Source organism: Orcinus orca, chromosome 8 (assembly GCF_937001465.1).
Source record: "Orcinus orca chromosome 8, mOrcOrc1.1, whole genome shotgun sequence".
Taxonomy (NCBI): domain Eukaryota; kingdom Metazoa; phylum Chordata; class Mammalia; order Artiodactyla; family Delphinidae; genus Orcinus; species Orcinus orca.
In genome coordinates, this window is record NC_064566.1 from 104,106,737 (window position 1) to 104,121,113 (window position 14,377).

Below are 14,377 nucleotides of genomic sequence, written 5' to 3' on the forward strand. Positions count from 1 at the left end.
GGAAAGACACACAGAAGTGAGGCTGGCCTGGAGACAATGTAGAGACAGGAAGCTTGAGAAACGTATTCAGAACACAATGTAAAATTTTATTATTTGGCGTCGGTGGAGTAGAAGAAGGAAGGTAAAGATTAAAGCACTTCAGAAATGTATTTTAAAAGAAATGCAAATTAAAACAAAAGACACCATTTTATTCACACACCTAATTGTAAAGATTTACATCTAACTGTAAATCTTCACATCTAATTGTAAAGATTTTTTAAAACCTAAGGGGGAATTTTAGTCAGAGTGCCATGAAATGAGCATTTCATATTTAGCAGAGTATAAACTGCATATACCTTTATGGAATACAAGTTGAAAACTGCTTTATGTTGGGAAGAAACTTTTAAGATCTTTTGATTTCCAAGAATTCCTAGATTTTTATCCAAAACAATAACCCTGATTCCCCAAAAGATTCAGGTAAATGGATGGTCCTCATAGCAGTGTTCAAAATTGGAGAAAAACTTCCACATACAAACAGATTAAATAGGCAAATTAGGGGAAAGGTTTATATAACATATGGCTCATTCACATGAAAGAACACTATTAAGAATCATGTTTTTCAAGAACAATTAAGGAATTAGAAAATGTGAATGTTAAAATCTTAGAAAGTCTGAATCAAAAGAGATATATGAAGTACAAGATACACAACTTACATAGAAGAAACTAGAATATAAAAACACATCACATAGGAGATAGATGCCAAGGAGGAAATATGTATACAGTAATATGTATGAAACAGGTGGGCATTATGGTAGGTAAATGCACATCAGGAGAGAAGAGGATAATATTAGGATATACGTATTCCATATACATAGACATATATCAGCAATCTATAAAATATAGTGTACAAAATATGTAAAATGCATATGCAATATATAACTGCACATTTACTATGTGCTAGGTTTCTATTCTGAGAATACAGTGATAAGACAGGATTCGTGACCTCAGGGAGCTTAAACTTTAGAGGGGTTATATCTAGAATAGGCAACACAGTAAATATAAAAAACATATAGAAGGATATTTGTACAATATATAATATATAGCAGGAAAGGTACATAATGTTCAAGAGGGAAGATTACATAGACAGCAAGGGAGCTATATATGTAATTTCCTGGGGAAATACCTACATATTATTAAGAAATATCTATATAATAAAGAAGAATATATACTTTGGTAGAAAAAATATAAATAATAGTAGATAAGCATAATATAGTAAAAAAGTTATATGTATCAATATAGTAGGAAATATATATGTATGAGCATATTTTTATACATATATATTCACACACACATTTATGTTTCTGTGTACGTGTGTTTGTACAGATAAAATACACAACAAAGTAAAAACATAAAGATACACAGCAGACAATAACAATGATAATAATAATGGTTATTAACTCATATAAATAGTAATTATTTAACAGGCCTTGTTCTGAGCGCTTTCCTTTTAATATTCGTAACAATCCTATGAGAAAAGTACTATTATCTCTCTCTTACAAACAAGGAAACTGAGCCCAGAGAGGCAAAGGAACTTGCCCAAGGTCACAAGGTCAGACAGCTAACACAGACCATTGGCTCCAGAAGCCCTACACTATAATTTCTATAATATATAGAAATTATATATAATAGGTGATATAAATGTACTACACTGCAGGGGATAAATATATAAGGAATATAAATAAAACAAATTGTACTTCACTAAATGAGAAATATATACATATATGTATATAATATACACATGTATGTATACATATGATATATACATACATACTCTTTCGCTCTATATATACACACATATATACTCTCTCTCTGTATGATATATGATAGGGTTTCTTCCTACTCTTCTTACTGATGTTCTCTTAATTCACCCACAAGATTAACCAATAACACTCTCAATTCCCTCTGTAAAACGTACTGATGATTAACGTCCAAGGCACAATAAGTTTCTTTGGCTAACATACTGAATACTTTGACTAATATCATTTGAATTATAAGCTTACCTAAAGCCAATGTTAAGTATTTCTATGACTGTTTATGCAAGGTTATTTTAATTCATAGTTAAGTTAAATGCCATCAACATTTATAAAACAAAATTTTAGAAAGATTTCTATGAAAGCTCAGTGGAATGCTCTGCAAAATCTTGATAAAGATGAGCCGCCGAATGAGGAAGAAACAAGTACCGTGATGAGCAGAGAACAATTTAAAACAAAACAAAACCTGTAATTATCAATAATATTCTCACAGAGGGAAGAGACATATCCATGAAATAAGAATAGAAGAGGATGCTATAAAGGAGAAACATTCAGAGAAACAAGAAAGAGAGGGAGGAAGGGAAGGCGGGCAGTTAGTTCTCAGAAGTAATTTCTTTTTTTAATCATGAGATGGACTGGAGGAAACCCATATGTGGAAACTGACAAAGAGAAGGTGAGAAACTAAAAGAGTTAGTTCAAGAGTTAAAACAATTCCAGAAAGAGAATAAAGAAAAGGGATGAGGTTTACATCGCAATGAGAACCATCAAGGAAATAATATAAGAAAATGTCTCAGAAGTTTCCAAAAAAGCCCAGTGAGTGCCCAGAGCAAAGAATGAAAAAGAACCCACTCCAAGATGAGTCACTAAGGAAATGGACCACTAGGTATGTTCTAAATTTAAAGATATCCAGAAAGGATATACACAATACAAAACAGATCATATGAAAAAGTAGCACTCTCGTATCAGACTTTGCTGCAGCATTTTTGCTTAGATGCCAATAGTGTAATACCATCAAAATTATGGGAAAATACTATTTACAGACTAAAATTCTATAGCCAACTATCAGTCAAATATTGAGGAGAATAAGAGCATTTTCATATCAAAGTCTCAAAACATTTACCTCCCATACACCTTTTCTCACAGAGCTACTGAAGATGTACACTAGGAAAGCAGGGAGTAAAACATGGAAGGTGACAGCCAGAGATCCAGAAGAGAAGGGATCTAACTCGTGAAGAAAGTGATGGAGGGAATTTCCAGGAGGAAGGTGAAGGGCTGGAGCTGCGTGGAGATCCAGGGAGCAATCAACCCAGACAGAGCAGTGGGACAGAAGGCACCAGGAGGGGTGTTTTCATGGGGAAAAACTTCTTTTAAAAGGTTGCTTGATATGTTTAAATACAACTAAGAGAACATCCACAGTTCTGTGAGAGAGGGACAGACTAGCAATAAACAGATACTCAGCAAACCAAAAACAGGCCATCACTCCAAGAAAACACACAGTTATCCCAAAAGGGAAATAAAATCCTAGTATACTATTAGACGCAGCTGTGAATAACAGTTAAGTAGTTACAACAACATAGAAAATAAACTCTGGCTTCACACCAAATGCTGATACAACCAGACTAGGAAGAGGAGAGAAGGGGCTGTGTGTTTGTGTGCTGTTGGGGATGGAGAGTTACAGCTACACCCTCATTTACCACAAAATGAAGGCAAATAATTATACCTAAAAATGAAAAATCAGGAAATAAAAACATAAGCATGCTATTTAGAAACAGGGGAGTAAACTCTAGAAGTAAGAGTTGAGAATAATAACTTCTGGGTAAGAGAAATTAGAACGGGGAGAGGAGACTGCTGCTTATTTATTTATTTATTTATTTATTTTATTTATTTTTGGCTGCATTGGGTCTTCATTGCTGTGCATGGGCTTTCTCTAGTTGCGGCGAGCGGGAGCTACTCTTTGTCGCAGTGCGCGGGCTCCTCATTGCAGTGGCTTCTCTTGTTGTGGAGCACGGGCTCTACGTGTGCAGGCTTCAGTAGTTGTGGCATGAGGGCTCAGTAGTTGTAGCTTGCGGGCTCTAGAGCGCAGGCTCAGTAGTTGTGGTGCACAGGCTTAGTTGCTCCGTGGCATGTGGGATCTTCCCAGACCAGGGCTCGAACCCGTGTCCCCTGCATTGGCAGGTGGATTCTTAACCACTGCACCATCAGGAAAGCCCCAGGACTGCTGGTTTTTTGCTGCCAGCTTTGCATAAGCGTTTGACTTTTTAAAACTATGTACATAAGTTATATTGACCATTTTAATTTAGAGAGAAAAGATATTCACGTAGTACCTCATGTAAAACTATAAAGAAGCCTCGGCTTAAATCTAATCATCTGTCTTTCTACGCTTTATACTAAAAAAAATATTAAAGGCCAGACTCATTCACACATTTGCTCTCATTACATTAAAAGGCATCCTCTTCAGAAGGCATTGTTAGTATTGTTAGTATTTTCACATATATGGAGATTGATGCTTGGAGAGGCCACACAGCTAGTAAGTGATGAAGCTGGAAATTCAAACTTGGGTCTATCTACGAAAGCCAATATTCTCAACCTATTGAGCTAGGTTTCTTTTTCCGGTAAGTTAAAGAAATTCCTGGTCCCCCTTAAAACTATTTTTTAATAACTGTGTGTTGATCAGATTTGTCTTCTCAACCTTCTTTTAAAGGGCTAAACACCTAAATTTCTTAAGCTTGCTTCACAAAAGTTCTTTTGAGGTTTTTTTTCACTGTTCAGTGGGTCCTTAAGACCCCCTCAAAGTTCTCACATTCCTCCTAAGACAGGCCACAGTAACAGGACAAGCCAATGCTGAGTTACCTCCTGACTCGACCACCAGGCATTTACAGCTACAGAGTTGACTAAAAAAGGTGTTGATTTTTAATGTTGATTGAAAATTTTCATGTTGATTTAGTGCCAAATTTAGTGCCAATTAAAAAAAAAATATATGAACAATGTCATTTTGAAAAGATCAGCACTAAATTACTTAATTTGTGAATTAAAAAAAAAATCTACTGAATTTAATTTCTTGTCAATAACTGAAATTTTAAAATTTTATCTTTTTGCTTCTTTGTACACTATAATCAATCCATAATTTATGCCATTTTCTTTCTCTCACTAAACGGCAGTTATCCTCCATTTTATTCTGTCTTCTCAGACATAGCAAAAGTATTTCTGAGAGTTGAAGCTAACATACAAATTAAATTGGGTTTTAAAAAGCAGCAACGAAAGAGAGAGTTCAAAATGGTGGTGCAGGAAGATCCTGAGCTTACCTCCTCACACGGACACACCAAAGCTATAACTAGATACCCACAGGATGACTCTCTCCACAAAAGGCCTAAAGGCTGGCAGAGCAGCTCTTCTACAGAAAGGACAAAAAAGCGGGGTGGGAAAGCCCCACTGGGATGGAGTGGAGGGGAAAGATGCAGTTGTGCCAGTTACCCCCACCCATGGCAGGTGGCCCGCAAGTGGGAGGGATATGACAAACATGGAGCTCCCTCTTCCCTGAGCTCTGACCCCACCTCTGCCAGATCTGGAAGGTGTGAGCAACCCCCTGAATGCCTTGCGTTTCTGAGCCCCAGAGCACTGAAATAATCAGACAGATGTTGTCAGGCTATCACCCCCAGGGCACTGCAGAGACAACAGACACCCCCCCCACCACCAATCTCTCAGCAGGCACTCCTTCAAAACTGGAGGAGACAGCTGTTTCAACTAATACGTAGAAACACACACAGAGGGTCAGGCAAAACGAAGGGAAAAAGGATTATATTCCAAATGAAAGAGTAAGACAAAACCTCAGAAAAAGACGCTAATGAAACAGAGATAAAGAGTTCAAAGTAATGGTCATAAAGATGCTCATTAAACTTGAGAAAAGAATGGATGAACAGAGAGATCTTCAACAAAGAGAAAAATACAAGAAAGTTCCAAACAGAAGTTACAGAGCTGAAAAATAAAATAATCTAACTAAAAAATATACTAGAGGGATTCAAGAGCAGACTGGATGAAGCAGAAGGATGGATTAGCGAGCTAGAAGACAAAGCAATAGAAATCACCCATATAAAACAGCAAAAAGAAAAAAGGAATTTAAAAAAGTGAAGATTCCTTAAGGGTCATCTTCTGGGTAAACAAGTAAACAGGCACCCAGCACTGTGTCAATATTTTGGATTTATTTTGGATTTAAGCAAAGCAATGCACAATGTATTCACACCTGTGGTCATACACCCACTACGTTCAGCAATTTCTCAGTGTCTCAAAAAACAAACGAACAAACAGGCCCAGTCAACCATCCATTTGTTCATTCATTCATACAACATTTGTTAAGTGCCTACTGGATGCCAAGCACTGTGCCAGACCCTGAGAATACAAAGACAAATAAATACAAATGTATGGAAAAACAGAAGTTTAAATAGTTAGAACTCCAAGTAAATTTAAACAGAAACCCCAGAACCCACTTTTACACAACTGACTTCTACTTTTGGCTGGTATTTTACATGTGGTTTACCTGTAGTGTGGAGGGGGGAGCTGCTGGATGACATCATGAATTTTTATCAGCCTTTCTTCATCTGTTGCTGCTGAAACAGCATCCTAGAACAACCATAATGCAAAATGAACTATTAGGCTTTGTTGGTAAAAATGAAAGTTCTTCATTTACAATTCAGTTTCACTTTGAGATTAACTGACTTTACTCTTTGATGCTGAACTATGAGGAAAAACAATACAGTATTCAAGGAAGTAAACTTTGTTTCCACACTATATGGACACTGAAATCTATTAAAAGATAATATTTTTAAAATTTTATGATAACCAGTATCGAGGGTTATAAGATTAGTGGCTCAAAGTCAGAAACCGAAAGAGTGAAAATGTGAAAACAGTGAAGATTGTGGACCAGCTAGCATTACAGTGTTTTTATTTTCGTTAAAGGACCCCTCTTCCTCATACAACTATCTCATATGACCAAACCAATCTTCACACATTTTGAACAAAACCACAGGAAAACTCCAAACAGAACTTGACCTAAAAGTGACTTGTACTCACAGAAAACTTCTCATACAGCTGGTAGGTGAGCAAAGGGTTTGGGAGCTCTCGGAAATACAGCTTACACAGGGAGCCCACGGAATGGATGTCTTGAACGTAGGGTTCTTTTGTCAGGTCGGGAACATGTTCAGAGTCAAATTCATGGCTAAAAAGATAGATGAGAGACAACAAAACTATTTTTTTGAAAGAAAAGCAAATATGACTTTAAAACAGAAAGGAAAGGTCCAAAGTATTAACCTCTACCTCAGTGAGTTAATATTTTCTTCAAATGACTATATTTCATAGAAGTTATATTTGGGCTTCAGTAGTAATCAAATGTCTGATCATGAAACAAGTGTTTTTCTAAATGGAAATTAAGGGAACAGCTTTAATATTAAAATGGACAGAAATCTCTGAAATGTGTGTGAAAGAGCAGCTCTTACCACAGAGATCTGAAAACAGGACTTCTAATTCCTAATGGTTTAAATACCCAATGTTTTGGCAATTCTGAAAACTAGAGTTGAATGGCAGCTGGTCCATGTATGACTATGTGCAGAAATTCCTCAGGTCCAAGAAGTACAGTTCAGGAATGCTTTATGGATGAGGGATAAGGAAGCCAGAAACAATATAAAGCAATTCCCAGCCAACACCAAATTTTAAAAGAAAGCAAAATCTGCAGCATTAAAGTGAGTGAAATAAAAATTGTGCTCAGAACACTAAGGCAGATGAAGCTCACTCTGAGGAGGTTAACTAATATTAATCTACAGACATGAGACCCCTTATGAACCTAGAGGATTAATGTATGTGGACAATCTGAATATGAGATCTGCTGCCTCTGAAACTAAAGATTGAAACCTTTTTCAGTAAAAGAATCAATTTGAGGAGGCGGAGTCAAGATGGCGGTGTGGGAAGACGCAGAGTTAGCATCTCCCCACAACTAAGGCACCTGCCGGCTGCTGGTGGGGGGCTCTCACCCCAAGGAGACAGGAGGAACCCCCAAGTGAACGAGTAGGACGCAGGGGGACTGAGGCGGGAGGAGAAGTAGAGGCCAGACAGGATCGTCGCTCCTGAGGGCGGGGAGATCAGGAGAGGCAGGCAGGAGGGAGCCTCCCAGACCGGAAGAGCAGGAGAGGAGAGGAGCGCAACTGCCTCGCCCACTAATGGCCCTGCCCCCACAGCCCCCAGGGCCTTTTCCAGCCCTCTGGGTCCTAAACGTATGCCCCGCCCACCACCCAAACCTTGCCCTTCCTTAGGCCCTGTCCTCCACAGCCAAGGCCTTTTCTCCCGTTTAAACAAAATTTTTTCCTTTTCCCTCCTCCTCTTTTTTCACTATTGTGGTACTGAGGTATCTTCTGGCTGTTGATTCATCTATATTTTTATATCCTTTCTAACATATCTGTTAGTTTCCTAATTTTATTTTTTACTTTGTTATTCTTTTTTTTTTTTGCCGCCCCACGTGGCTTGTGGGATCTTGGTTCACGAGCCAGGGGTTGGGCCAAAGCTCCTGTGGTGGGAGCTCTGAGTCTGAACCACTGGACTAACACAGAACCTCAGACCCCAGGGAATATTCATCGGAGTGAGGATTCATGGAGTTTCTCACCTCAGCACCAAGACCCAGCTCTACCCAACAGCCTACAAACTGCAGCTGTACCCAACAGCCTACAAACTTCCATGTTGGAAGCCTCAGGCCAAACAACCAGTAAGGCAGAAATACAAGCCCACTCATGAAAAAATTTTTTTTAAAAAATGAGAAAGCAAAAAAATACATCACAGATGAAGGAGCAAGGTAAAAACCTACAAGACCAAATAAATGAAGAGGAAATAGGCAATCTACCTGAAAAAGAATTCAGAATAATGATAGTAAAGATGATCCAGAATCTTGGAAATAGAATGGAGGCACGGATTGAGAAAATACAAGAAATGTTTAACAAAGATCTAGAAGAACTAAAGAACAAACAAACAGAGATGAACAACACAATAACTGAAATGAAAAAACACTAGAAGGAATCAATAACAGAATAACTGAGGCAGAAGAACGAATAAGTGAGCTGGAAGACAAAATGGTGGAAATAACTGCTGAGGAGCAGAATAAAGAAAAAAGAATGAAAAGAACTGAAGACAATCTAAGAGACCTCTGGGACAACACTAAACACACCAACATTCAAATTATAGGGGTCCCAGAAGAAAAAGAGAAAAACAAAGGGTCTGAGAAAATATTTGAAGAGATTATAGTTGAAAACTTCCCTATCATGGGAAAGGAAATAGTCACCCAAGTCCAGGAAGCACAGAGAGTCCTATACAGGATAAACCCTAGGAAAAACACACCAAGACACATCTTAATCAAACTAACAAAAATTAAATTCAAAGGAAAAATATTAAAAGCAGCAAAGGAAAAACAAAAAATAACATACGAAGGAACCCCCATAAGGTTATCAGCTGATTTTTCAGCAGAAACCCTGCAAGCCAGAAGGGAGTGGCAGGATATACTTAAAGTGATGAAAGAGAAAAACCTACAACCAAGATTACTCTACCCAGCAAGGATCTCATTCAGATTCCATGGAGAAGTCAAAAGCTTTTCAAACAAGCAAAAGCTAAGAGAATTCACACCAGCAAACCAGCTTTACAACAAATGCTAAAGGAACTTCTCTAGGCGGGAAACACAAGAGAAGAAAAAGACCCACAAAACAAACCCCAAAACAATTAAGAAAATGGTAACAGGAACATACATATTGAAAATAACCTTGAATGTAAATAGGCTAAATGCCCCAACCCAAAGACACAGACTGGCTGAATGGATACAAAAACAAGACCCATATATATGCTGTCTACAAGAGACCCAATTCAGACCTAGGGACACATACAGACTTGAGATAGAGGGGATGGAAAAAGATATTCCATGCAAATGGAAATCAAAAGAAAGCTGGAGTAGCAATTCTCATCTCAGACAAAATAGACTTTAAAATAAAGAATGTTACAAGATATAAGGAAGGACAATACATAATGATCAAAGGATCAATCCAAGAAGAAGATATAACAATTATAAATGTTTATGCACCCGACATAGGAGCACCTCAATACATAAGGCAAATGCTAACAACCATGAAAGGAGAAATCGACAGTAACACAATAATAGTAGGGGACTTTAACACACCACTTACACCAATAGACAGATCATCCAAACAGAAAATAAATAAGGAAACACAAGCTTTAAATGACACACTAGATCAGAGAGATTTAACTGATATTTATAGAACATTCCATCCAAAAGTGGCAGAATACACTTTCTTCTCCAGTGCACACAGAAAGTTCTCCAGGATAGATCACATCTTGGGTCACAAATGAAGCCTCGGAGAATTTAAGAAAACTGAAATCATATCAAGCATCTTTTCTGACCACAGCGCTATGAGATCGGAAATCAATACAGGAAAGAAACTGTAAAACACACAAATACACGGAGGCTAAACACTGTGCTACTAAATAACCAAGAGATCACTGAAGAAATCAAAGAAATAAAAAAATACATAGAAACAAATGACAACGAAAACATGCCAACCCAAAACCTATGGGACACAGCAAAAGCAGTTCTAAGAGGGAAGTTTATAGCAATTCAATCTCACCTCAAGAAACAAGAAAATTCTCAAATAAACAATCTAACCCTGCACTTAAAACAACTAGAGAAACAAGAACAAGAAAACCCAAAGTCAGTAGAAGGAAAGAAATCAACAAGATCAGAGCAGAAATAAATGAAAGAGAAATGAAAAAACAACAGCAAAGATCAATAAAACTAAAAGCTGAGGGCTTCACTGGTGGCGCAGTGTTTGAGAGTCCGCCTGCCGATGCAGGGGACACGGGTTCGTGCCCCGGTCCAGGAAGATCCCACATGCTGCGGAGCGGCTGGGCCCATGAGCCATGGCCGCTGAGCCTGAGCATCTGGAGCCTGTGCTCCGCAGTGGGAGAGGCAACAGCAGTGAGAGGCCCGCATACCGCAAAAAAACAAAAAAACCCAAAAACTAAAAGCTGGTTCTTTAAGAAGATAAACAAAATTGATAAACCCTTAGCCTGACTCATCAATAAAAAAAGGAAGAGGAGGCAAAACAATAAAATTAGAAATGAAAAAGGAGAAATCACAACTGACACAGCAGAAATACAAAGGATTATAAGAGAATACTACAAACAACTGCATGCCAATAAAATGGACAACCACAAAGAAATGGACAAATTCTTGGAAAGGTACAATTTTCGAAGACTGAACCAGGAAGATTTAGAATATATAAACAGACCTATCAAAAATAATGAAATTGAAAGCATAATTAAAAATCTTCCAACAAACAAAAGTCCAGGAGCAGATGGCTTCACAGGAAAATTTTATCAAACATTTAGAGAAGAGCTAATACCGATCCTTCTCAAACTCTTCCCAAAAACTGCAGAGGGAGAAACACTCCCAAATTCATTCTATGAGGTCACCAACACCCTGATACCAAAAGCAGAAAAAGATATCACAGAGAAAGAAAATTATAGACCAATATCCCTGATGAACATAGATGCAAAAATCCTCAACAAAATAATAGCAAACAGAATCCAACAGCACATTAAAAGGATCATATACCATGATCAAGTGGGATTTATACCAGGGATGCAAGGATTCTTCAATATAAGCAAATCAATGTGAAACACCACATCAACAAATTAAGGAATAAAAACCATGTGATCATCTCAATAGATGCAGAAAAAGCTTCTGACAAAAATTCAACACCCATTTATGATAAAAAGTCTCCAGAAAATGGGCATAGAGGGAACCTACCTCAACATAACAAAGGCCATATATGACAAACCCACAGCAAGCATCATACTCAATGGTGAAAAACTGAAAGCATTTCCACTAAGATCAGGAAGAAGACAAGGATGTCCACTTTCACCACGCTTATTCAACATAGTTTTGGAAGTCCTAGTCACAGCAATCAGAGAAGAAAAAGAAATAAAAGGAGTACAAATTGGAAAAGAAGAAGTAAAACTGTCAGTTTGCGATGACATGATACTATACATAGAAAATCCTAAAGATGCCACCAGAAAACTACTAGAACTAATCAATGAATTTGGTAAGGTTGCACGATACAAAATTAATGCACAGAAATCTCTGGTATTCCTATGCACCAACAACAAAAAATCAGAAAGAGAAATGAAGGAAACACACCCATCTACCACTGCAACATAAAGAATAAAATACCTAGGAATAAACCTGCCTAAGGAGGCAAAAGACTTCTACTCAGAAAACTATAAAACACTGATGAAAGAAATCAAAGATGACATAAACAGGTGGAGAAATATACCATGTTCTTGGATTGGAAGGATCAATATTTGTGAAAATGACTATACTACCCAAAGCAATCTATAGATTCAATGCAATCCCTATCAAACTACCAATGGCATCTTTCACAGAACTAGAACAAAAAATTTTACAATTTGTATGGAAACACAAAAGACACCAAATAGCCAAAGCAATCTTGAGAAAGAAAAACAGAGTTGGAGGAATCAGGCTCCCTGACTTCAAACTATACCACAAAGCTACAGTAATCAAGACAGTATGGTACTGGCACAAAAACAGAAATATAGATCAATGGTACAGGATAGAAAGCCCAGAGATAAACGCATGCACGTATGGTCACCTAATTTATGACAAAGGAGGCAAGAACATACAATGGAGAAAAGACAGCCTCTTCAATAAGTGGTGCTGGGAAAACTGGACAGCTACATGTAAAAGAATAAAATTAGAACACTACCTAATACCACACACAAAAATAAACTCAAAATGGATTAAATACTTAAATGTAAGACCAGACACTATAAACTTCTTAGAGGAAAACATAGGAAAACACTCTTTGACATAAACTACAGCAAGATCTTTTTTGACCCACCTCCTAGAGTAATGGAAATAAAAACAAAAATAAACAAATGGGACCTAATGGAACTTAAAAGCTTTTGCACAGCAAAGGAACCCATAAACAAGACAAAAAGACAACCCTCAGAATTGGAGAAAATATTTGCAAATGAAACAACAAAGGATTAATCTCCAAAATATACAAACAGCTCATGGAGCTCAGTATCAATAAAACAAACAATCCAGTTAAAAAACATGTGGAAGACCTAGGTATACATTTCACCAAGGAGGACATATGGATGGCTGGGAGGCACATGAAAAGATGCTCAACATGACTAATTGTTAGAGAAATGCATATCAAAACTACAATGAGGTATCACCTCAAACCAGTCAGAATGGCCATTATCAAAAAATCTAGAAACAATTTAATGCTGGAAAGGGTGTGGTAAAAAGGGAATCCTTCTGCACTGTTGGCAGGAATGTAAATTGATACAACCATTATGGGAAACAGTATGGAGGGTCCTTAAAAAACTAAAAATAGGACTTCCCTGGTGGTGAAGGGGTTAAGAATCCGCCTGCCAATGCAGGGGACACAGGTTCGAGCCCTGGTCCAGGAAGATCCAACATGCCATGGAGCAGCTAAGCCTGTGCACCACAACTACTGAGCCTGCACTCTGGAGCCCATGAGGCAGAATGATTAAGCCCGTGTGCCACAACTACTGAAGCCTGCATGCCTAGAGTCCATGCTCTGCAATAAGAGAAGCCACTGCAATGAGAAGCCCACACACCACAATAGAGCAGTCCCTGCTTGTCGCAACTAGAGAAAGCCCACGTGCAGCAATGAAGCCCCAACACAGCCATAAGTAAATAAATAAATTTATTAAAAAAAAACTAAACTAAAAATAGAACTACCATATGACCCAGCAATCCCACTACTGGGCACATACCCTGAGAAAACCGTAATTCAAAAAGAGACATGTACCACAATGTTTACTGCAGCACTATTTACAATATCCAGGACATGGAAACAACCTAAATGTCCAATGACAGATGAATGGATAAAGAAGATGTGGCACATATATACAATGGAATATTATTCAGCCATAAAAAGGAACGAAATTGGGTCATTTGCAGAGATGCGGATGGACCTAGAGTCTGTCATACAGAGTGAAGTAGGTCAGAAAGAGAAAAACAAATACCATATGCTAACTCATATATATGGAATCTTAAAAAAAAAGGTACTGATGAACCTAGTTGCAGGGCAGGAATAAAGAGGTAGACATAGAGAATGGACCTGAGGACATGGGGTGGGAGGGGGAAGCTGGGGCAAAGTGAGAATAGCATCGACATATATACACTAACAAATGTAAAACCGTTGGCTGGTGGGAAGCAGCAGCATAGCACAGGGAGATCGGCTCGGTGCTCTGTGATGACCTAGGGGGCTGGGATAGGGAGGGTGGGAGGGAGGCTCAAGAGGGAGGGGATATGGGGACCTGTGTATGCATATGGCTGATTCGCTTTGTTGTGCAACAGAAACTAACATGCTATTGTGAAGCAATTATATTCCAATAAAGATCTATTAAAAAAAAAGAAAAGAATCAATTTCAGTTATTTTCCAAACATGTATTCCTGAAAATAGAGATGAACTCTGTGGTCAAATCAGAACATT

General features: G+C 37.9%; 1 protein-coding gene across 8 annotated transcripts in view; it reads right to left on the reverse strand.

The window, feature by feature from the left end:
• Positions 1–14,377, reverse strand: part of ARHGAP32 (Rho GTPase activating protein 32) — a 266,634-nt gene that overhangs the window by 21,388 nt on the left and 230,869 nt on the right. For all 8 annotated transcript variants that reach the window (XR_004477239.2, XM_033406971.2, XM_049713594.1 and 5 more), the window contains 2 exons: positions 6,855–6,999; positions 6,322–6,404 (listed from right to left, as the gene is read on the reverse strand). Coding sequence is in view for 7 of the 8 variants with exons in the window: in XM_033406971.2 (XP_033262862.1) it covers positions 6,322–6,404; positions 6,855–6,999 (228 nt within the window). In the remaining variant the exon portion in view is untranslated. The remainder of the gene's footprint in view (positions 1–6,321; positions 6,405–6,854; positions 7,000–14,377) is intronic.